Raw genomic sequence first — 25631 nt, forward strand, 5'->3', positions numbered from 1 at the left:
TTTGTTCAGAATGCTTGGTCTTGCAAACTTTAAAGTCAACCAGAATCTTTGTGCGCCAATTGATCATGAAATCTTTTTAGTGTGAAGGTAAGAAATCGATCGATTGAAGGAAAATAATGAACCATTATGATTAAATATTTGGTAAGAAAATAAATTAACATAATTAAAAGCTGTTTGTGTGGTGTGTCTTTTGGATTGATGCTAAGTCCAATTTCAATATACAGTTTATTCATTTTTATCCCCTTTCGGGCCTTTTGGCCGGCAGGGGATTATGTTGTGGCGATTTCTGTCTGTCTTGGGAAGGGTGCTCACCTTCTGAAATCAACTCTTCTCACAGTTTTTGGAGGAATTTCACAGAACTTGGCAGGATTCTTTGTCAGTAATGTGCATATTGTAATTTCGTTAAATTGGGTCACATTTTACCAGAGTTACAGCCCTTGATTAACAAAATTATACTTTGACGATTTCATGTGTGTTTCCTTCTGAAATCAGCTCCTCTCACAATTTTTGGAGGAATTTCACAAAACTTGGCAAAAGGCCTTGTTATGCAGGCCTAGAAATTCATATATATATATATATATATATATATATATATATATATATATATATATTTTTTTTTTTTTCACCAGCCAGCCGGACTAGTTACCTTCCAAAGTAACTAGCCAAACAGAAAATCAACTAGCCAAAATTTGTTCATGTATGAATTTTACTTCTGTCAAAAGTAACACAAAAGAGAGTAGTTACCATTGTTCATGACTAATGTGCATTTATTTCAAGACCCGAGTATTTTGATACTGTTGTTAAATACATAAATGAGAACAACACAGAGCACCATAATATAATATCAACAAATAATAATATATTGGAAAACTTGGCAACTTGGTGTATGAGTACTGAAAACAAATATATTTACCATCATAGCACCCAAAATATGTCCAACATGCTTTCTGTATTTAACCATTTATGAGCGAGAAAGCATTAGGAGCTTCATATTGACTAGGAATCAACTTGAAAAAAATTAATTATTCCATAAAAATCGTATCGCAGCCAAGGCCTACCCTGCTCCCACGTTTGCTTATAAGTCCTTTGTCGTTTCTCCTTCTCATACGCTTTATCGGCGGCCTTTTTCTCCTCTTCAGACCGAGGTCGCTTTGTCCCCGTCTCTGGCGGTTTCTGTACACCTTTCAGAAAATTCCACATCGCAACGTAGCTTTGGCAGATGTAGATGTAAACAACAACAAAAACACGTGTTTAAATGGGCGATAATGTGGCCACATCTATTGAATTTGATAACGTGATTACCGCAATATTCAACAAGATGCGTTATATGCATGCGCAGTAGTGAAAAAAACGACAGCCTGACTTATACACGATATGATTCGGAATTCTTCGGTATTTTCCGTCCTGCCGATAAACACATCGATTAACACAGACACGGCACACACTTAATATGTGGCGGCTTTAGTTGATGGTGTGTCTGAATCTTCGCTTCATATATATATATATTTTTTATTTTCAACTAGCCAGCCGGGCTGGCTAGTGACAGGAATTACCCGCCAAATGACTAAGTCGCCTCGGGCGACCGGACCACCGCGAATTTCGAGCCGTGTTATGTCAGTAGTACGCGTATTTTGTTCAATTCGGTCTCATTTTACCAGAGTTGTGGCCCTTGATTAACAACCTTGTACTTTCACAATTTCATGAATGTGTGCTTGCCTTCTGACATCAACTCCTCTCACAATTTTTGGACGAATTTCTCGAAGCTTGGCAAAAGGCCTTGTTATATGACCATAATGCGCATATTGCGATTTTAACTTCGTTTGTGAAAATTTTAGCAGGGTTTTGACCCTTGATTAAATAACTTGTACTTTGGCAATTTTATGAGGGTGTACTTTTTCTTCTGAAATCAACTCCTACCACAATTTGTGGAGGAATTTCACCAAACTTGGCAGAAGGCATTGTTGTGTGACAGTTATACGTATATTGAAATTTCGTTTAATTTGGGCAAATTTTACCAGAGTTATGCCCTTGATTATTAACAAACTTTGGCAATTTCATCAAGGGGTGCTTGCTTTCTGAAATCAACTTCCCTCACAATTTTCATTATCCCCCACTGGCCGAAAGGCCCGAAGGGGGATTATGTCGTGGTGATGTCCATCTGTCTGTCTGTCCCGGGAAGGGAACTCACCTTCTGAAATCAACTCCAATCACAATTTTTGGAGGAATTCCACAAAACGTGACAGGATTTTGTCATATGTCGGTAATGCGCATATTGCAATTTTATTCAATTCAGTCACATTTTACCAGAGTTATGGCCTAGTTGCCAGCGGGGGATATTGTGTTCTCAGAGCACTCTTGTTTATGTCCCTGTACACAAATGGGGACATGTCATAAATAATGGGGTAACCCACCACCGCAATTAATAATTTCTCGTCCATTGTACTTCGGAATGGTTTCAACATGCGGTTTATAGGACACGTTTACTGGCCTTGGTCTTTAATTAACCAGGCTACATTAAAGTAACTTTTTGGTCCTGGTTGAAGTTTAGTAGCTAATTACTGTAACTGGTCAAATCAGTGTTGTTTAGAGCCAATGAATTTGCCTTCCTTCCTGCTTTAAAAATAAGCTTTCCAAAGCAAAAATGCTTTTAGCAGATGCCCTTAATCAGAGTGACATACAGACTACGAAGCACTTCTCTATCAAAACATACCCTCATACTAATTCAAGGACTAGGAGTACCATGAAGCTAAACCCTGCTGGGGGTTAGTACATTACATTACGTCACAGGCAGACGCTCTTATCCAGAATGACATACAACATACCCAGAGCAGCAGTTGGGGATTAGGTGCTTTGCTCTAGGGCAGGGCTTTTCAAAGTGTGGGGTGCGTCTCCTCTAGGGGGCGCCAGAGTTCTTCGGGGGGGGGCGCAACGTGAGGAAAAATAAACCAGAATAAGTTACTATTGTGGACATTTAGCGAACTTCAGCTAGCCTTTGCCAGAGACAAAATGGATCGATTTTTAGTACCTAAAGCTACAGTGAGTGAGGAGACAGAGTCTGGGCCAAGCAAAAAAAGAAGGAAGTATGACCACGATTATTTAAAGTTTGGATTTTCATGGACTGGATCTGAAGATGCTCCACTGCCACAGTGTGTTTGTTGTCTGCCAAGAGGTGCTAGCTAACGATGCTATGAGATGTTTAAAATGTGTAAAACAAGATGTTTTCAAAAAGCACAGATGTTTAAAATGTCTCATCTCATCTCATTATCTCTAGCCGCTTTATCCTTCTACAGGGTCGCAGGCAAGCTGGAGCCTATCCCAGCTGACTACGGGCGAAAGGCGGGGTACACCCTGGACAAGTCGCCAGGTCATCACAGGGCTGACACATAGACACAGACAACCATTCACACTCACATTCACACCTACGGTCAATTTAGAGTCACCAGTTAACCTAACCTGCATGTCTTTGGACTGTGGGGGAAACCGGAGCACCCGGAGGAAACCCACGCGGACACGGGGAGAACATGCAAACTCCACACAGAAGGGCCCTCGCCGGCCCCGGGGCTCGAACCCAGGACCTTCTTGCTGTGAGGCGACAGCGCTAACCACTACACCACCGTGCCGCCCTGTTTAAAATGTGTAAAAGAAAAAAATAATGTGTACAACACCCATAATTTATTTATTTTTTTTTTAAATACGAATGGAACATTAAGTATAGCAACAACAAAAATTGTAAAGGGGGGGGGCTGTTGTTTTTTTGCTCTCTGTGGGGGGGCTGACTCTCCCACACTTTGAAAACCCCTGCTCTAGGGCACTTCAGCCATTCTTGCTGGTCAAGGGAATCAAACCAGTGACCTTTTGGTCCTGAAGCTGCTTCTCGAACCATTAGGCCATGCCTTCCCACCATCAAGGTGGCACCTGAGATATTCATGTTCATGAATTAGTTTAGCTATGCATTCTGTAGTCAGGCATTTTCTTTGGGCTTCGTAATATGAATATGCCAATATGGCACCTTTCAGACTCCGCTACCACAGCTATGACCCTAATCAGTAAGCCAGACTCTATTAATATGAGCTAATAGGATTAATGTGATGTGCAATGCCCTCTCCGCTCTCTTTCTCTATTTCACCTTGCGTCCTCCTTCTGCTTAGCTTTTCCTTTTTCTCTTTCTGCCTACGTTGTTACTCACTCTCCTTTTTCTACCTTGTCTCTCTTCATCCCCCTCCTCACTATCCTTTCCCTTTTCCCCTCCCTGTCCACTGTAGGAGTCTGAGTGCTGGGTCCCTATGGCTGTGTATGATGAGGACATTCTGAAGAATCCATTTTACCTGGCACTGGAGAAGCAAAGACCAGACCTCTGCAGCCGAGTGGCAGAAGTGCATGGCATCGTAAGCAAATTTTTTCTTTACAACATCCAATTTCTTCAGTCTGCCTCTGTAAAAACGAGTCTACACCCTGTGATGTTCATGCAGATTTTGCTCACGGCTATTGTCTATACAGTCTTAATATCAGAAAAACCGTACCATGACCAAAAGTATGAACACCTGACCATTACACCTAATATATGAGCCTTCCCCAAACAATTGCCACAATGCTGGAAGAATGTCTTATCCAGAGCGACACACAACGCTTCCAGAGCAGCCTGAGGAGCTGTTGGAGGTTAGGTGCCTTGCTCAAGGGCACTTCAGCCATTCCTGCTGGTCCAGGGAATCGAACCAGTGACCTTTTAGTCCCAAAGCTGCTTCTCTAACCTTTAGGCCAGAGGTCTTCAACAGGGGGTCCGCGGAGGTACTGCAAGAGGGGTCGCAAAATTTATGGTTGATTTAGACAATTTTTTAAAATATATTTTTAATTTTTTTTTTCAAACCAGTTTTTTTTCCCACAAATTTAAATGTCTTTAAATACACATTAACATGAATCCAACATATTGTAGTGAATGGATAAATGGAGGCAGAAGATGTTATCTTTCAGTCAGCAATGCACACATTCAGGACACACAGGAGCTCTCTCAGGCTGTGCACCGGTTCACTCACAGCACGAGACTAGCCTAGACCTGTCCCTCCAAGCCTCTTGTACACAAAGAGGAGGACCCGCCCCATCGCTGCTGTGCCAATCACGAGGCCCCATGTTACAGGCTGGCTCTTACCCTGTCCACACTAGGGATTTTGTACCGATACGATACTACTTTCATACCGCAACACCTGTCCACACTAGTAATTATACCGGTACTGTAGCGGTATAACTGTATCGGTACGAAACCCACAAATGTATGGGTTTCGTACCGGTACAGTATCGGTACTGTAGCGCTTCGCTGTAGTGTGGACAGATGAAGCGGTTCTGTATTGATACAAATATAATGCACATGCACAATGAACCATTCCTACTTCTTCCGGGTTATTCATACAATACAATACGCACGTGCTTTCCAGCTGTAAATAAAACGTCAAAATGGCTCAAAACGACCGTGGAGCTACATGGAGCAAAGACGAAGTTATGTGTTTGTTGGAGCTTTGGGGAGACGAGCGATGCCAGGAACAGCTGAGGGGTACACATCGACATGTACAGACAACTGTCGAGTGATCTCTGCTGCTTCATGGGCGAAGATGCGGCTGGTCGCACTCCGGAGCAGTGCCGGTCGAAAATAAGTGTTGATACGCAATTATCACAAAGCAAAGAATCACAACAGTAGGTCTGGGGCTGGACGTAGTAAGTTTCCATATTATGATATAATGGATCGGGTTTTACAAGATAGGTCCTTGACATCACCGGCATTCTCTCTAGATACAAGCGATACGGCTGATCCCACTGCCAGTTCGTAGAACGAGGGAAGTGCTCCCGCTGTGACAACAAAAAGCGCACACATGTTGTTTCATCCGCCATATTCTCGGAAGGAAGTTACTCGGTAACCACGGAAACATTTCGCGCACGCGCATTTCAACTACCGTGAAAGAAAACCGCAAACATTTCTCGCTAGTGTGGACAGATGCACTAAACTGTACCGGTATACTTTGTATCGATACAGTTATACCACTTTCATACCGGTATGTACTGTATGTGAACACCGCTTCTGTCAGGTTCCCCGTGATTGGCCGAACCTATTCAGTCCCCAGCTGACTAAGATCCCAGACACAAGACGCACGCTGCAATATTATCGAAAAGAAGATACCTTTTGTAAAAAAAAAAAGATCAAATAACAAAAAAACAGACGACATTTAGTTCCCCAGTAAACCCTTTTGAAATCTTTTTTGCAAGATATTCCTGGTCTAAAACACTGCAGCTCCTATCCACAACAGCCAGTACTGCGGCTAGTATATTATTATGCCAAGTGTATGGACATTCTTATGAGCAAAAATGGATCGTTTTGTAGCTCGACCAAAAAACTCCACAAACTTGAGAGAGATACCCTCCACCTCAGAAACCACCGATGAAAATGCAAGTGGCGAGGCTGCACCTGCTGCTGATGTAGCAGCTGATAAGGGTAAGTGCAAACGAAAAGTACGTTCAGAAACACATGAAACTAAACCACTCACCCAGTTCTGGATCTCTTGCCAGAAAGTCTTTCCACAATTGGCAGCAAAAGCTATGATGAGCCTTTTGCCCTTTGCAACAACATATCTTTGCGAAAGTGCATTTTCCTCACTCACCTATAGGAATGGGAATCGAAAACCGGTTCTTGTTGAGAACCGGTTCCCAGTGTTTCAATTCCATGGAATCGTTTGCCAGATTTGCTAACGATTCCCTTATCGATTCCAGCGGGCACGACTAACGTCATGTATATTACGCAAGTTACGCAAAGTGCGTAGCGACATGCAGTAAGCAGTCAACATGGCAACCAAGTGGTTTAAACGCTCAAAAGTTTGGCTGCATTTTTCAAGGAAAGATGACAACCGGGCGACCTGCAGCCATTGCAAAGTAGATATTACATCGTCGGAAGGGAACACGAGTAATATGCAAAAACATTTGCGCACACAGCATGCGATACTTTTAAATGAATGTCACGTTTTCGACACGCTTCGGACTGGTGAATCTGTGTTACTCCTAAACTAAACAAAGTTGATGCTAATCGACCTGTTTGTTTTCCTCTTTTTTTCAAATGAGAATCGATAAGAGAATCGATAAATAACCGAATCGTTAAGCAGAATCGAAAATGGAATCGGAATCATAAAAATCTTATCAATTCCCATCCCTACTCACCTACCTGAAAAACAAATACAGGTCAAGACTGCAGCCTGAGGCTGATATGAGCCTCTGACTGACAACCTCCATCCATCCAAGGTTAGACAAGTTGTGTGCTACTCATCAGGGTCAGACGGCTCAATAATGTGGGAGTATGTATGCCATCCAAAGATGGCTTGAGGATCCACTGTCCCTTCTACATGAATCTGTGAATTATTTTAATAGCTCGGAGTTGTATGCAACATGTATGTTTATAAATGGCAGTGGCATGGCCACCCTGTACCTTGCACGTGTTTAAAATAAAAACATGAATATATGAACCTGTGTATTATTTGAATAGCTTAGAATTGAATGCACAATAACAGGGTAGCTATGTTTATACATGGCACTAGGCCCAGTTTGATATAAAACACAATTTTATACAATATGTATAGTAGGGGGTCCCTGCTCCATCTCTCCATCAGTTTGGGGGTCCTTGGCCTGAAAAATGTTGAAGACCCCTGCTTTAGGCCATGACTTCCCCACATGGCAATGCCCCTGTGCACAAAGCGAGGCCCATGAAGACCCAGATTGCCAAGGCTGGAGTAGAAGAACTCGAGTGTCCTACACAGAGCCCTGACCTCAACCCCACTGAACACCTTTGGGATGAATGAAATGTTGAATGCATGCCAGGCCTCATCACCAAACATCAGCACCTGACCTCACTAACGCTCTTGTGGCTGAATGAGCAAATCCGCACAGCCATGCTCCAAAATCAACTGGAAAGTCTTCCCAGAAGACTGGAGGTTGTTAAAGCAATAAAGGGGGACTAAATCTGGAACGGGATGTTCAACAAGCAATTTTCAGCCATATAGTGTATTTGAATTGTGTTGCATTTGGTCTACAGGACTTGAAGGTTATTGTACTCAACACTGAGTGTTCTACGTTCAGTATGCAGATGTGTCCTTTTGACCTTAAGCGCGAACAAACCATCATTACTGATTCAGTTTTCACCATGAGACTGTGTGATTCTCACTCTCTCACAATACATACAGTTTATTTCCTAAACTCTTACGTTCTTCTAATTGATTTAATAACCAGTGTCAGCGATGCAGTAGCTCACATGGCCATACCAAGCACAAAACTAGGGAGGAACTATTGTGCAGACTGATTAGATCTTCTGTTTAACACGCAATCTTCTAGATGGATAAAGTTTGAGAATCTTCTGTTATTAGACGCACAACAAATTAGAAGAATAATGATGGATAAGACAGACTTCCAGCAACTGTTGGGCAGAGTCCTGACAGGAGCACCCTGAGGAGTGCGATACTCTACTAGGGGAACATGACGATGCTTCCAAACAAAACAATCAAATTTAAAATCAATTAAAAATTTGGGAAGGAGTAGCGATTTTCCTGAAAGTTTCTTAATCGGCCAAATTAGCAACTTGCTAATGAGAACTCGCAAAACCAAAGAGTAACTTTTGTACACTCTGATTTAGATCTTCCAAACAAAGCAATCAGAATCAAAATCCATTGGAAACTCGGGGAGGAGTAGCAATTTTTGTGACTTGTGGACAGACGGATGGATGCCGAGTGATGGCAACAGCTCATCGGCCTATGGCCGTGTGAGTTAATGATTAATGGCACGTTCAGCCAGTAAATTCTCAATAGTCAATATCCAGCACAAAACAAACACTATTTAGTATAAAACGCATCATATGAGGAGGCCATTAGCAGTGCGTTTTGATGTTTTTTTTCCTCTCCTTTTCCTTCTGTAGACTCAGTGCGTGAGATCACATGGTACAATGTCTACAGCCACTGATCCAAGAATAAAGGGGCAAATAAAGTTAGGTCCATATATATTTGGACACTGACACAAATTTTGTTTTTTTACCTGTTTACTGAAACATATTCAAGTTATAGTTATATAATGGACATAGTCCAGACTTTCAGCTTTCATTTGAGGGTATCCACATTAAAATTGAATGAAGGGTTTAGGAGTTTCAGCTCCTTAACATGTGCCACCGTGTTTTTAAAGGGACCAAAAGTAATTGGACAGTTGACTCAAAGGCTATTTCATGGGCAGGTGTGGGCAATTCCTTCGTTATGTCACTCAATTAAGCACATAAAAGGCCTGAAGTTGATTTGAGGTGTGGTGCTTGCATTTGGAAGATTTTGCTGTGAAGAAAACATGCGGTCAAAGGAGCTCCCCATGCAGGTGAAACAAGCCATCCTTAAGCTGCGAAAACAGAAAAAAGCCATCCGAGAAATTGCTACAATATTAGGAGTGGCAAAATCTACAGTTTGGTACATCCTGAGAAAGAAAGAAAACACTGGTGAACTCAATGCAAAAAGACCTGGACGCCCACAGAAGACAACAGTGGTGGATGATCGCAGAATAATTTCCATGGTGAAGAGAAACCCCTTCACAACAGCCAACCAAGTGAACAACACTCTCCAGGAAGTAGGCGTATCAATATCCAAATCTACCATAAAGAGAAGACTGCATGAAAGTAAATACAGAGGGTTCACTGCACGGTGCAAGCCACTCATAAGCCTCAAGAATAAAAAGGCTAGATTGGACTTTGCTAAAAAACATCTAAAAAAGCCAGCACAGTTCTGGAAGAACATTCTTTGGACAGATGAAACCAAGATCAACCTCTACCAGAATGATGGAAAGAAAAAAGTATGGCAAAGGTGTGGTACAGCTCATGATCCAAAGCATACCACATCATCTGTAAAACACGGTGGAGGCAGTGTGATGGCTTGGGCATGCATGGCTGCCAGTGGCACTGGGTCACTAGTGTTTATTGATGATGTGACACAGGACAGAAGCAGCCGGATGAATTCTGAGGTATTCAGAGACATACTGTGTGCTCAAACCCAGCCAAATGCAGCCAAACTGATTGGTCGGCGTTTCATAATACAGATAGACAATGACCCAAAACATAAAGCCAAAGCAACCCAGGAGTTTATTAAAGCAAAGAAGTGGAATATTTTTGAATGGCCAAGTCAGTCACCTGATCTCAACCCAATTGAGCATGCATTTCGCTTGTTAAAGACTAAACTTCAGACAGAAAGGCCCACAAACAAACAGCAACTGAAAACCGCTGCAGTAAAGGCCTGGCAGAGCATTAAAAAGGAGGAAACACAGCGTCTGGTGATGTCCATGAGTTCAAGACTTCAGGCAGTCATTGCCAACAAAGGGTTTTCACCCAAGTATTAGAAATGAACATTTTATTTACAATTATTTAATTTGTCCAATTACTTTTGAGCCCCTGAAATGAAGGGATTGTGTTTAAAAAAAAAAATGCTTTAGTTCCTCACATTTTTATGCAATCATTTTGTTCAACCCACTGAATTAAAGCTGAAAGTCTAAACTTCAACTGTATCTGAATTGTTTTGTTCAAAATTCATTGTGTTAATGTACAGAACCAAAATTAGAAAAATGTTGTCTCTGTCCAAATATTTATGGACCTAACTGTAAGTGCGGTGTTCTATGCAGTGGCTACCCAAGTGCAGCATAATTGACACTGATTTTATTGAGAAATAAATTTAAATAGCAGTTTTTAATACCATTTGTTGTGCAGCTCTTCTCTTAAAAAGGCTGCACCATTAATGTTAATGCAATAGAAAATCTCTCTGTGATAAAGCTTCATAAAGGAAAAAATGAGCGCTTTTGCTGAAGCGTGAAACGAAAAAATGTACAATGGGATTTTAGCTCACCTCAGCTATACTTCACAACCTCTCACCTTGTACTAAAACGAGTATTAAACCTTTGAACAGACAGGAAGTGGCCACCTGTAGACTGTTGCGTGGAATGTTACCTCCGGCGTTAATACCAAGTTCATTTTTTTTTTTCCAGATCAACTAGAGGAAAAAGAATTGAAAGTCTTTGAACATCTGTAACATAAAATGGGGGGCTGAGTGAAGGGATGTGGATACTTTCTGAATGCAGTGTAATTTAAAGGAACAGTCCACCGTACTTCCATAATGAAATATGCTCTTATCTGAATTGAGACGAGTTGCTCCGTACCTCTCCGAGCTTTGCGCGACCTCCCAGTCAGTCAGACGCAGTCAGACGCGCTGTCACTCCTGTTAGCAATGTAGCTAGGCTCAGCATGGCCAATGGTATTTTTTGGGGCTGTAGTTAGATGCGACCAAACTCTTCCGCGTTTTTCCTGTTTACATAGGTTTATATGACCAGTGATATGAAACAAGTTCAGTTACACAAATTGAAACGTGGCGATTTTCTATGCTATGGAAAGTGCGCACTATAATGACAGGCGTACTAACACCTTCTGCGCGCTTCGGCAGCGCATTGATACGGAGCTCAGATATCAATGCGCTGCCGAAGCGCGCAGAAGGTGTTAGTACGCCTGTCATTATAGTGCGGACTTTCCATAGCATAGAAAATCACTACGTTTCAATTTGTGTAACTGAACTTTGTTTCATGTCACTGGTCATATAAACCTATGTAAACAGGAAAAACGCGGAAGAGTTTGGTCGCGTCTAACTACAGCCCTAAAAAATACCATTGGCCATACTGAGCCTAGCTACATTGCTAACAGGAGTGACAGCGCGTCTGACTGCGTCTGACTGACTGGGAGGTCGCGCAAAGCTCGGACAGGTACGGAGCAGCTCGTCTCAATTCAGATAAGAGCATATTTCATTATGGAAGTACGGTGGACTGTTCCTTTAACAGCTTGTTTGTCTGTAGGTCTTGGTTCCATGTCGAGGAAGTTTATCAACTGGTTCGTTCACGGCAGCACAGTTTGAGAGCTATGTCCTCTTGCCTGCAGAACAAGGCTTCCAGACAATTGATGGGAAGGTACTTGCAGACATGCGCACTTCTGATCAATCCCTGGGAGGGTTAGTAGTGTGTAGTGATTGTAAGCACTGTTCTCTGTTGTATCTTTCAGGAGGTGTCGATAGAAAATAACCAGGTGCATTTGGTGACTGGGTTTGTGAGCCCGGCTTCAGTCCCCATTTTGTTTGAGGAGACGTTCTACAATGAGAAGGAGCAGGCCTACAGCATCCTGTGTATCACTCGGCCTGTTGACTCTGAGCCGAGCACAGGTAGAGCTCTCCACCTTTATACACTGGACCCTTACTGACCGGGTGCTGGTGTGGAGCCAGTTCAGGGAACTGATGGGGATTTCAAGAAGTGATCTATGTTTAATGATGCTATGGCATGTAAGAGTTTTATAACGCAGTATCCAGTTATTTAGCACAAAAATCTTTTAGCACAAATCTAAAGTCTTTTAACACAAGTTCTAAAGTCTCTTAGCACAACTCTGGATTATGGTCACAATAGTCGAAAAAAATACTCAACTTGATATAGGAAGGGGTTTATTACGGTTGCTTAGGGACTGGAAGCTGGAATTTCTGCTGCTGTGCATGTTAGGAAATTCACTTTGTTGCAGCATGTTTATATTTGATTTCAATGGCAGTGGGGAAATGCAGTCACTCGTTTTCGATTGGAATCTTGGCAGCTTTCATAAAATCCATCAAACATCTTTAAACATGATCAGTAAGTATTCATAATAAAGATTAAGTGTTCTTGGATCTTGTGCTAAAGAACTTGGAGTTGTACTGAGATTTTAGAACTTGTGCTAAATAACCGTAAACCTATAACGCATGGGATTAAATAACAACAACCATTGCGTTTTACGAGTTTGTCGCTGATCGACTACGTTTTATCATCCAAACTTTTTCTATTAAAAAAGCACGGTTGAAGAATTTGGTTCCAAAACATGAGAAGTGCCATTTAAAAAAAAAAAAATGAAGTTCCCACCAAAAGAAGTTTGACATGCGATCGCTATTCCAAGTTCCAAACTCAGTTTTGTGCAAAACATGATCTCCACCACATTTCTCTGCATTGTATATCCCCGTTTTTTTCCAAACTGTGACAAGCGCCACTACTGATTTTTCCACAGATTGCGTTATTTCCGCTTGACCAATCACAGCACACCATTCAAACACGGAAACAGTAATAGTAGCTCCCAATGACTGTCAACATTGCAGAGAATTCCTGTCATTTTGTTCAAACTTTCACTAAAGAAATGTGTAAATCTGATGGAATTAAAATTTCTTCTTCTTATTATTATTATCTCATCTCATCTCTAGCCACTTTATCCTGTTCTACAGGGTCGCAGGCAAGCTGGAGCCTATCCCAGCTGACTACGGGCGAAAGGCGGGGTACACCCTGGACAAGTCGCCAGGTCATCACAGGGCTGACACATAGACACAGACAACCATTCACATTCACACCTACGGTCAATTTAGAGTCATCAGTTAGCCTAACCTGCATGTCTGTGGACTGTGGGGGAAACCAGAGTACCCGGAGGAAACCCACGCGGACACGGGAAGAACATGCAAACTCCACACAGAAAGGCCCTCGTCGGCCACGGGGCTCGAACCCGGACCTTCTTGCTATGAGGCGACAGCGCTAACCACTACACCACCGTGCCGCCCTATTATTATTGTTATTCCAGTAAAGAATGTGGTCCAATGTTATTTTCCACTTTGAGTGCACCTGCTTCTTCCTGGGATCTAGATATGCCACTTAATATTTTTTTAAGGCAGTGTCGAAAAGCAGAGCTCCCAATGAGTGTAAAATATGTTAGTAAATAATCCATGTAAATTTTTTTTTTTAAATAAAAATTAAACATTAACGGCTGGATTTAAAACCCATCCATCTTGTGCAAGTGTCACCGGCGAGTGGTCTAGTGGTTAGCGAGTCTGCCTCTCGATCGAGAGATCGTGAGTTCTACTCACGGTTGGGTCATACCAAAGACCATCATAAAAATGGTACTTACTTACTGCTGTCTGGCAAGGCACACTGCAATACAGATGTGAGTGGGGAGTCAAACTCTCGTGGTTACCAGAGGACTAGCCCCCCCCCCCCCCCCCCCCACACACACACACACACACACACACACACTGTAACCCTAACTATGTAATAAGCGAGAGGCCGAGGGCTACAGAAATAGAGATCGGCGACGCCCTATGCGCCACATGGCATGGGAAAGACTTTGATCTTATGTAAATAAAGATACAAATTTCGTTGTCTGGTGGTCAAGTGTTTATGAAATACATTGCCTTGCATTTATGATCAGGTTCCCTATGATTGCAGAAGCCAGTAAAGATCAGGTCAATACATCACTATATTCTCTTAAGAATGGAGCTTTGCTTTGCACCTGGGGAGCTCGGCTATGAATTTAACTGTATACGCTGTACACGGTGTCCAAACTTCTACATTTATTGTTCCGAATAAAAAGTTTGTCCTTTTAAAAAAAAAAAAGTTTCCATGTAAACATCTGACTGGGTCTATTAACATTCCTCAGAGCTTTGTGTGTAAAATAAATAAATTGGGGCTTTTAGACAACAAGATGGATGAAATTTGGGAAAATCTGTGGTCCAGTATAAGAGATGGTCCAAATTCAGAGGCTGTCATGTGTGTTGATCAACTTTTACTTCTTGTTTCTAGTTATATTTCACATAAAAAAATAAATAAAGTGCCCTGTGATGACCTGGCGACTTGTCCAGGGTGTACCCCGCCTTTCGCCCGTAGTCAGCTGGGATAGGCTCCAGCTTGCCTGCGACCCTGTAGAACAGGATAAAGCGGCTACAGATAATGAGATGAGAAAAAATAAAGTTTTTATTGATGTAATAGATTTATAGCATTTTGGGGAAAAATGTGTCAAACATGTATATTGCATTTTGGAAAAAAAATCAGTTTTAAAAAAATAGAATTTTCAAAAACAAAATCCAGATTTTCATCTCATCTCATTATCTCTAGCCGCTTTATCCTTCTACAAGGTCGCAGGCAAGCTGGAGCCTATCCCAGCTGACTACGGGCGAAAGGCGGGGTACACCCTGGACAAGTCGCCAGGTCATCACAGGGCTGACACATAGACACAGACAACCATTCACACTCACATTCACACCTACGGTCAATTTAGAGTCACCAGTTAACCTAACCTGCATGTCTTTGGACTGTGGGGGAAACTGGAGCACCCGGAGGAAACCCACGCGGACACGGGGAGAACATGCAAACTCCGCACAGAAAGGCCCTCGCCGGCCACGGGGCTCGAACCCAAGACCTTCTTGCTGTGAGGCGACAGCGCTAACCACTACACCACCGTGCCGCCTATATTGAATATAATTATCATAATTAGATTTGTCAGTAGGATCAGGCATCGTTTCAGTTTTATCGATTCTGGTTCTTATGGATTCCTGCTTTCAATCCTAGAATGGTTAAAAAAAAAAAAAAGAGGTCCAGTGTTTTAGACTTAAAAAAAAAAACTTTATTCTTTTAAGTGTAAACTGAACATTCACAAAGTAACGGTCCATCTTTTACACTGTTGTAACATTAGCCATGCATGCTCGCCTGTATCTACACAAATGGACACGCTGTTGTGTTGACATAGTCATGGCCAAGTATGGCTTTGCAGATATGTAGCCTTTGTTTGCAATAATAAAGGGTTAACACATTTAGGATCCCATAAGCAGAACTGAAATTAATAAAAAAAATTTTTTACAGGTACCCAGTACTTGTCATTTTTGATTCGGTTTTAATTTGGAACGGAGTTTCAGTTCCCAACTCTATTCCTCGGAATGGGATGATACATTTTGTTAGTTTTTGTTTCAAGAGAACGCCTTTTTTATTTTTCAATTCTTTTAAAAAAAAAAAAAGAAAGCCCACAGAGAAGTGAGACTTGTTGCTGACTGAACGATTTCTGTGAGCTCCGTGGTGTCTAAGACTTGCGGAGTTTTGATCCTTGTGAAATTCTGTTTGTCAGTTGAGCTGAGTCCTGTCCCTGCGCACTACTGCCTGAAGAATCTCGAGGAGGTAAAGAACTTCCTGGGCCGCCATGCCGAGAAACTGGATAAATTCATTGCTGCATTCTGCCAGTCCTTTAAAGAGCAGGAAAGGAAGGGTCTGCGCCATCACATAGTGAGAGAGAGTCCATTTCCCCATATAACTCCTTTAATGGAAGTATCGTTTAATCAAGGGCGAAATGACTCCATGTTCTTTCCCTCCCCAGGATGCTGTGCATGCTCTGTATACAAAATGTCTTCAGTGCTTGCTGAGAGATTCGCGTCTGGTATGTAGACATGGACTTGTGCTCTCAAGTTCAGCTGTGTCTGTACTGGTGTCTTGTGCTGTGAGTTGATGAAGTGGGTGTTGTGGGTTTTAGAAGGTGCTGACCAAGCAGGAGCTTCAGATGACCCTTCTCAAACAAGCAGTGGAGGTAAGCTCACATAAGGCTGCTGTGACATATATATATTTTTTTCCCCCTCAAGTACCAACATGTTTTAAGGGAAAAACGCAAGCACTTTTCAAAAACTAGCCGTGCCATACTCTGCCTCCTAACAAAAGTCTAAATATTGAGAATTAATTTGTTAATAAAGCCAATAAATCTAGCTACCCAGTACAGTTTATGGTTACAGTGTGAGTGTCACATGAGCGTTTTTTTTCCCCTTCTTTCCCCCCCTTCTGTATCTGCTTCAAAAGTTTAGCTGTTTGTCAGGAAAAAAAAAATGCACAGTGTGAAAACAGCCTAAATCAGGACAGCATACATGCAGCAAAGGACTGAGTAGATATCTTGAATGTTGGGATCCATTTGTCTTTGGAACACATTATTCATGCTGCTCTTGTTTTTTGGCAGATGTACATACATAATGGTATCCATGATCATCTCTTTAGTTATGTGGGAACTCTCGAAGCAACTCAGGTACTGTGTGTGTGTGTGTGTGTGTGTGTGTGTGTGTGTGTGTATCAGTGGTGGCTGGTAGTCATTGAAATAGGGGGAGCTCAGTTTTAGGTCTACGTAAGAAAACTTTTTTGTCATTAGTCAATTATTTGTCAATTTATTGTTATTTATACACTACCGTTCAAAAGTTTGGGGTCACTCAGACAATTTTGTGTTTTCCATGAAAAGTCACACTTTTATTTCCCACCATAAGTTGTAAAATGAATAGAAAATATAGTGAAGACATTTTTCTGGCCATTTTGAGCATTTAATCGACCCCACAAAATAATGTGATGCTCCGGAAACTCAATCTGCTCAAAGGAAGGTCAGTTTTATAGCTTCTCTAAAGAGCTCAACTGTTTTCAGCTGTGCTAACATGATTGTACAAGGGTTTTCTAATCATCCATTAGCCTTCTGAGGCAATGAGCAAACACATTGTACCATTAGAACACTGGAGTGAGAGTTGCTGGAAATGGGCCTCTATACACCTATGGAGATATTGCACCAAAAACCAGCAGCTAGAATAGTCTCATCTCATCTCATTATCTGTAGCCGCTTTATCCTTCTACAGGGTCGCAGGCAAGCTGGAGCCTATCCCAGCTGACTACGGGCGAAAGGCGGGGTACACCCTGGACAAGTCGCCAGGTCACCACAGGGCTGACACATAGACACAGACAACCATTCACACTCACATTCACACCTACGGTCAATTTAGAGTCACCAGTTAACCTAACCTGCATGTCTTTGGACTGTGGGGGGAACCGGAGCACCCGGAGGAAACCCACGCGGACACGGGGAGAACATGCAAACTCCGCACAGAAAGGCCCTCGCTGGCCACGGGGCTCGAACCCAGGACCTTCTTGCTGTGAGGCGACAGCGCTAACCACTACACCACCGTGCCGCTTATTTATTTGTTTGTTTGTTTGTTTATTTATTCATTCATTTGTTCATTCCTCCTCAAGTTTATCACCGTGGATTTATCATGTTTTGGAACCAAACCTTTCACTTATAGACCTAAATGATAACATGCAAAATGACCAAGCTGTCTGTTAGTGCTTTTACCTCGCAGAAAGGCCCTTGCCGGCCCCGGGGCTCGAACCCAGGACCTTCTTGCTGTGAGGCGACAGCGCTAACCACTACACCACCGTGCCGCCCAGCTAGAATAGTCATTTACCACATTAGCAATGTATAGAGTGGATTTCTGATTAAAGTGATCTTCATTGAAAAGAACAGTGCTTTTCTTTCAAAAATAAGGACATTTCAAAGTGACCCCAAACTTTTGAACGGTAGTGTATGTAAATTCTGCCATGTTCTACTCCGACTCTGCTAAGTAGACTTAAGCGTGCACATGAACTTAAGTGTTCCTTGCTTTTCTCAAGCCTGTCACGCCCTGTCAAAGTTGGCCAAATCTCCAAAACTTACCATGTCCGAAATCACTCACTATATAGTGAGGTCGCCATTTTCTAATGCTGTCCAAATGTATAGTAAGAATTATTACACCCCTATATAGTGCACTCAAAGTATCCCACAATGCACTGTGAAAAGTAGTGTACAACCGATGGTCACTAACCAAGCAATATATACCATCGTGTAGCAGTTGCACTGAAGGAAATCAAATCAAAAGCCTCAAATTTGATTTAATAAAGGGCAGCGGCACAGAAGAAAGTATTCAGCCTTGATTTAAAAGAACTGAAAGATGCAGCAGACACAAAGCACTTTTGTATTTATTAATGTGGGAAATACACTCAGTATAATATGGATTTATCACAAAAATAAATGCATTTATTTTTTTCGCGGTCCAAATCCTGCGCTCTGATTGGCTGGCAAGCTGGTCCGTATCCTACGGTACGGACCCCGGTTACAGACCTCTGGCGACTTGATCGTTTACAGCTACAAACATGGTAGCATTTTTTGTCAGCACTTATCTTTTTTTTTAATAAGATTTATTTATAAGATTATTAAAAATCTTATAAATTTTTGCCAGCATTTCTCAGGAGAATAGCATTAATTTTACAGCATGGATAGCGATAACGACAGTGTTCACAGCGAAAGCGAGTTTTACTACCCTGAGGAAGAAGAAATAAAACATTTCAGGAGAAAGCTAAAAACCTCTAACTTGCTAACGCCGAGCAAAAACATGGCTGAATCCTGAATGACTCAATTTTGTATAAATAGGGGACTACATAGGGAGCAAAGTATAGTTTTTTTTTTTTTTTTTCCCCTGCCACGGAAGTGCACTTGTATACTGAGGAGGAAGCAATTTGCATTACAGCCGTGAATGAGGATTCAAAATGGCGGCTCGGCTCGGTTTTCCCTTTCGGGCGCTCTCGTTTTCTGTTAGAATTTGGTAAAGAAAAAAATAAATATATTATTTACCAGCTTAAGGTCGGTCCGTATGGTGAAATACCGTGACCTCGGCCTTAAATACTGACCTCGGCCCAGAGGGCCTCGCTCAGTACTTTCAAGACCTCGGTCACAGTATTTCACAATACGGACCTCCCAGCTGGTAAATAACATATGTATTTATTATTTTGAAAACCCACCAGCTGACTGATCTGGCACGTTTTAATTGTGCGACAGTAATGAAGTAAATAGCAGCGCGACAGAGTAGTGACCGAAAATGTTTTTTCATTTTACCAATGAGCTCACTATATAGTCCTCTATGTAGTAATTCCCTATATAGTGAGTAGGGAGTAGTGAATGAGTGAGTGATTTTGGACACGGGGCCAGTTTTGAGCAAATAATTCATCCCTGGGATGGTCTCCTTAAGAGAGAAGGCCAACAGTACATTCTCTTGGTCAAAGCCCTCCCAGTTAACCAGTTTACTTTGCCATACCAAGGCAGCTGAAATGAGCAATTGTGTCTCCCTGACTTCTGAATTAAATCGACCTTGGGCATTGATCTGCCCTGTTTAATTTTGTCTTCTCCAAAATCAGGTCAGCAACGTTTGCCATTTCGCACAGCTAACAGCTAGCTGGTTAGATTTCCCCTCTATTGCCTGGCTTCAAATAAACAAACAGCCTTTACTGAACTGAAATGAAAGCAAGTAACAAACTCATAAACTCTATTTCCAATTTTATTTACAGTATATACAAATGGAAATAGGAACTGTATATTGGTACGAAAAGAATGAGAATGAGCAGCAGCTAGTCTCTCAACTTCACTTGCCAACACACCGCATGGACTGAGCTTGAATCCCTCCGATGCGATGTATAATTTTAAAACGCAGTCAGTCAAATGACATTCAAAAGAGATTTGAGGGTTCCTCCAATCATCATAGAGAAGCCCAGCATCCAGTCCCGCCTTACTGTCAGCGACTCTCCATAAACCCCCAGTGAAACCAGGTGTCCAGAAACTCCATTTTAAAAGCATGTTGTCCAGGAAATATCTAGCTTTGCTGCACTAAGGTCAAAGCATATTCCATAGTGGCATTAAACTACAGAGACGCTGGGAATCGAAGGGTTTTCAATGGGTCGTGCTTCCACAGGCTTCTAAGGGGAATAAACACGTCATCAGATTACAGTGACCAGCGAGAAAGAGCTGCTGATTGAACTAGCCATAAAGCTGAGCACTTTCTAGCACAAAATATTGATTTGGATTAAGAGAGTTAAGTCGTGTAAATACATATTTAATAGACAAACTTTTTTTGAGACGTTTTACAGGAAGCTGGGCTTCCCTTGTAGTCTTAGAGCAGTCGCCTCTGGTGTGTATGAATGCATGTGTGCACATTGTTTGGGTCATGGTGGTGTTTTTGACACCCCCCCCCCCCCCCCCCCCCCAAATTTATAATGTATGCAGTTTGTGTGTCTGCTATATTTAATGTTGGCGTATTATGGAAGGGATAAATGTACAGCGAACAGGTATTTGATTTGATTTATTTGGCAATAATACAGTAAATAGAAATGATAAACGTAACAAAATAATCCAAAATAGACAGGAGTATAAAAAAAATGCATAAAACGGATATTGCCGGGGATAACACACAGTTTAAAAACTTGTATTTCCGTTGTGGTTCCATTGAGGTCATTCTTGTGAAATAAACCCCGACATGGTGATGCAGTCTTGAATTACCCTGAATGGGTTTATTTTGCAATAATGACCAGTTTGCTGTACGGTTATCCCGCTTATTACATGACTGCTTACTTAAAGAAATCATTTTATGCCAAATTATTTTATTTAAAAGTTATTTTATTAATTTGGAAATAATTGTATTACTTCCACTAATGACATGGTACATAGCAACAGTTTGTTGTTCATAGCAACGGTCTGTTCTACAGAAACAACAGAACATTAGAATGCTGCAATTAACCAATCAGAATTGAAGATTCAAATGAGCCACGTAAATAACTCTTGTATACTACAACGCTGTTAAATTCTCAGTTTTAATGGGTCAGAAGTCATTGATTAATTTTCTATGACAGCAGCTCTGACAGTAGTCCTGACTGCAGGGTAAACCACAGGTTTATAGTCTTATTTCTATAATGCTGTGTTTCTTAAACAACCTAATTAAAATAATAAATTGATTAAAAAAAAACTATTTAACAAAGGCTTTTAACAAAGTTTTCCTCCACTGGAGAGGCTTTATGGTTTCTCCGTAACATGACAAGCTGTTGGGGTTTTTCTTTTTTTTTTTGGTAATAAATTATAATGATACTTTATTTTTTTACTATAAATTTTAATAATTGAAAATATTTTTCTTAATAAATTTGAAGAGTGGTGGGGAAAGAGGCATGTGGGGAAACGGCTATAGCTGCGATAGCCTAAGTGATAACAAGAATTAACTTGTCTCACAGACATTCCACAACATTAGACATAACTATAAACAAATAAAAGTATGATGCATTGTTTTTTTTTAATTAATAAAAATGTTATTGTTGGGAAATTGCTCTGGTGTAAGAAAAGTACAATATTTTAGAATGCACTGTTTGGGGAAAATATTCAAATTCAGGGTAATAACAGCATTCTACCTTGTTGTTGATTATTTTCCCCTAATAGCACATCTCACTGTGTTTTCCATATCTTGTATTTTAATAGGATGCTGCATTCAATAAAACAACAAGAGGGCTGCAGGAATTACAGCAGAAAGATCTTGGAGTCAAGTCAGAGTTCAGGTGAACTGAATACAGTGAAGTACAATTCAGAGTTGATTTATTTGTCATTCAGTTCTCGCTCTGTCTCACACCCTCTCCCTCTCTTGTGCGGTCCTTTTATTTTTCTCTCTTTCTGCAGTATAAATATACCTCGTGCAAAGAGGGAATTAAGTCAGCTTAACCGCTGCAGCTCTCCTCAGCAGAAGCTGCTGTGCCTCAGGAAGGTTGCCTTCACCATCATGCAGTCCCCCAGCCGCAAAGGTCTGTTTCTTTTTGTGTAACCTGAGCCTTATTTCTTTGGAATCTGGTTGTGCACTGGTTTCTAGAACGGGAAGTACCGGGGGGGGCTTGTTTAAAAAAGTTTGTTTGTTTGACCCAATAACTGTGCATCATCATTTTCCCTGACAACGCAGTTTAACAGGGCTATGTTTTTGCAGTTGGTGTCCTCACAGACAATGATGCCTTTATCTTTCCGTCCAGCCATTCTCGAACTCTATAGTAACCAGATTAGCACGCATGTGCGCACACACACACACACACACACACACACACACACACACACACACACACACAATACTTAACCCTGTTTCACTGCAAAATGTTGTTATTGAAATACACAGTGCTGGCAGCGCAACAACACTTGGATATTTTGTGTAAAGTAGCAGTCTGGTCAAGACAACGGTTTGCTAAACTGCCAGTGAGCCAAATTGTAGATTAGTGAAGCAGACACAGGAGGAGTGTATAGAAATGGTGAGACTGGAACACACACACACTAAATATAAGACTGTGACGGATGTATTTCCTCTCTGTCTTCATCCAGTTAACTTTGAGGCAGTATGTGCAGATGACCTCCTTTCAGTTATTCTGTATCTACTGGTGAAAACTGAGGTTCCTAATTGGTAAGTAAACCAGCAATCCATCATTCTCAGCATATAGCGTCATATATAGAGGCGTTGCACCATCACGTGACACCCCCCACAGCAACAGTAACTACGCTGCCATGACAGGGGGCACACTTGTAGTGCTTCATTCAGCTGAGTTAGTTATTATTGATCAGTATGGGAAGGTTTTGCTGCGTTTTTGGATGTGCACATCATTCTGAACGAAACAAAGACATCAGTTTTTTTTTTTTTTTTTTTAATTTACCAAAAGTAATTCATAATCGGGGGAAACAAAAAACTAGAGATTTCTAAACAGAGAAGGGAAAAATGGGGGAAGAACATTTGGTGGAACTCGGTGTCAAACAGAGAGCTCAAAAACCCTATGGTACGCTCACTTCATTTCCATGAAGGTAAGAACTAAAAAAAAAAATCGCAATTGCAGCAATATTCATGCAGTGTATTCTTTATATTCATGCAGTGTATTCTTTATAGAGTGAAGTGAACATGAGCAACACAGCGGCTCGGCATCACGTAACCTTCACCGAGACTTCAAATGCATTTACATTCAGGGATCTTTCAGAGCACGGTGTGCGTACACTTGGGACCCAGTCATTATGGGAAACACCTGATGCTGATTTCAGCGCTACAAGCGTGCCCCCATCATGGTGGCATAGTTACAGTTGCTATGGCGTCACGTTACTGTGTAAAGCCTCTATTGACTGACTATATACTTGGTCAGTATGTAAATCAGTTTACTCTAAAAGCCGTTTAATTATTTGTCAGCTCCCCCCCCCCCCTCCTTTTGATTCCACTGATGACAAATCTGTTCAATTTTTTCTAGGATGGCAAATCTCAGTTACATTAAAAACTTCCATTTCTGCAACTCCACCAAGGACGACCTGAGTTACTGCCTGACATCGTTCGAGGCAGCTGTGGAGTACATCAGCCAAGGCAACCTTAGTCAGGGGCCGACGGTGAGAGATGAACAGGCTCTTATGTCTGAATGTAGTTCTCTTGCATTCATGAAAAATTGTATTTATTTTTTTTAACGTGCTTTCCAATGAAGGTACCGCGCCTTTAAATTTGATACCTGGTGGGTGCGTAAGTTCCAGTAGAATAACTAGAACCAAACAAAGGGAACTCGCACACCTATATGCCGATATAATAATGCACTTTTATTGCATATTAAAACAAACAAAAAGTGCTACCCAAGTGAAAAGTGCAAACGTTTCGGTCACAATCAGACCATCCTCAGTGCAAACAATTAAAAATAAAGACACGCCCATATATAGACAAGGCCACGTACACGGAAAACAGGTAGTAGACCTACAACCAAGCTTGAATACAGGTTAGGGTGCATGGATAAAGACATCCTATCATCAGTACCGTTCCTGTTATGATTTAACTAATCACATAATTTATAGTCATAATAAATGTCATAAGGAAAGAAAAAAAAAAAAAATATATATATATATATATATATATATATATATATATATATATATATATTAGTGCTGTCAAGCGATTAAAATATTTAACTATGACCGACAGTCATAGTTAACTCGCGATTAATCGCAATTTAATCGCACATTTTTGTCACATAAAAAACCATTGTAATTCTCTTATCAGCATAAAAAAGTGAATGGGCTTGCTTTGTACCAATGATTTTTTTTTTTTTAATTGCAAAGCATAACACGTCTTGACACAGCCACCGCAAAGCGAAACCTAAGCTGAGCACCGGCGCGGGGCTAGCAAGAGAACCATGAGTGAAATGACCTACTGTTTGAGTTAGTCTACAACTAAAGAGAGATAGGTTACACAGTGACGGTAGGCTTGACATGCTTGATTATAATATAAAGTACACTATTATATTAAGTTTAAGTTGTTCGTTGATCAATATTGCATTGAATCTGATCTTTACTGTTTCAGCTCACTTAACACATTTTGTACTTTTACACTTTCTGCCTGTTGATGCGTCGCGCTGTCCAATCAGAGGCGGCCAAATTTGCATATTACAGGAAGGATTTCTGGGATAGCATTGAGTTTACAGTTCAGAGGGATCTGGCTTCTTTAGACGCTGTCTTCTTAAAACTGAATAAATATTTAAAAAGAGCCAAATTAGCCAGTCTTTTGAACGGCTCTTTTCAAAGAACGGATCACAAAGATGCGGATCCCATCAAAGAGCCATAAATCCCATCTCTACTAGCGCGCCCTGCCCGCGCTGGTTCTTTGGGGGGAGGGCAGAGGACTCTGGCTGTGCGGGGCGTGGCATTACAGTCTAGCTGCTATCGGTTTTTTTGCAAAGTCTTTGTTCCAAGTTCCTGGCAGTTTCAAAAGCTTATGAAAAACCTACATCATGTCACAGAGCGTTAATCTCGCCATAAAAAAATTATCGCCGTTAAAATTGAGTCAAGTTAACGCGTTAATAACGCGACATTTTTGACAGCACTAATATATATATATATATATATATATATATATATATATATATATATATATATATATAAAAAAAATAAAAACACAGGAAAAAAACCCATCAGACAATCAGAATATTTTCTTTCCTGATGACATTTATTATGACTATAAATTATGTGATTAGTTAAATCATAACAGGAACGGTACTGATGATAGGATGTCTTTATCCATGCACCCTAACCTGTATTCAAGCTTGGTTGTAGGTCTACTACCTGTTTTCCGTGTACGTGGCCTTGTCTATATATGGGCGTGTCTTTATTTTTAATTGTT

The 25631-nt window shown here is 41.2% G+C and overlaps 1 protein-coding gene across 1 annotated transcript in view; it reads left to right on the forward strand.

Annotated features, from left to right (window-relative positions):
• ankrd27 (ankyrin repeat domain 27 (VPS9 domain)) overlaps nucleotides 1–25631 on the forward strand; it is a 78113-nt gene that overhangs the window by 27520 nt on the left and 24962 nt on the right. The window contains exons 2-12 of the mRNA XM_060914711.1: nucleotides 4263–4385; nucleotides 11875–11985; nucleotides 12077–12233; nucleotides 15962–16116; nucleotides 16208–16267; nucleotides 16361–16414; nucleotides 16832–16897; nucleotides 21950–22026; nucleotides 22145–22266; nucleotides 22826–22904; nucleotides 23728–23860. Of these exons, the coding sequence (XP_060770694.1) occupies nucleotides 4284–4385; nucleotides 11875–11985; nucleotides 12077–12233; nucleotides 15962–16116; nucleotides 16208–16267; nucleotides 16361–16414; nucleotides 16832–16897; nucleotides 21950–22026; nucleotides 22145–22266; nucleotides 22826–22904; nucleotides 23728–23860 (1116 nt within the window). The 5' untranslated portion in view covers nucleotides 4263–4283. The remainder of the gene's footprint in view (nucleotides 1–4262; nucleotides 4386–11874; nucleotides 11986–12076; nucleotides 12234–15961; nucleotides 16117–16207; nucleotides 16268–16360; nucleotides 16415–16831; nucleotides 16898–21949; nucleotides 22027–22144; nucleotides 22267–22825; nucleotides 22905–23727; nucleotides 23861–25631) is intronic.

This window comes from Neoarius graeffei, chromosome 2 (genome assembly GCF_027579695.1).
Source record: "Neoarius graeffei isolate fNeoGra1 chromosome 2, fNeoGra1.pri, whole genome shotgun sequence".
NCBI lineage: Eukaryota > Metazoa > Chordata > Actinopteri > Siluriformes > Ariidae > Neoarius > Neoarius graeffei.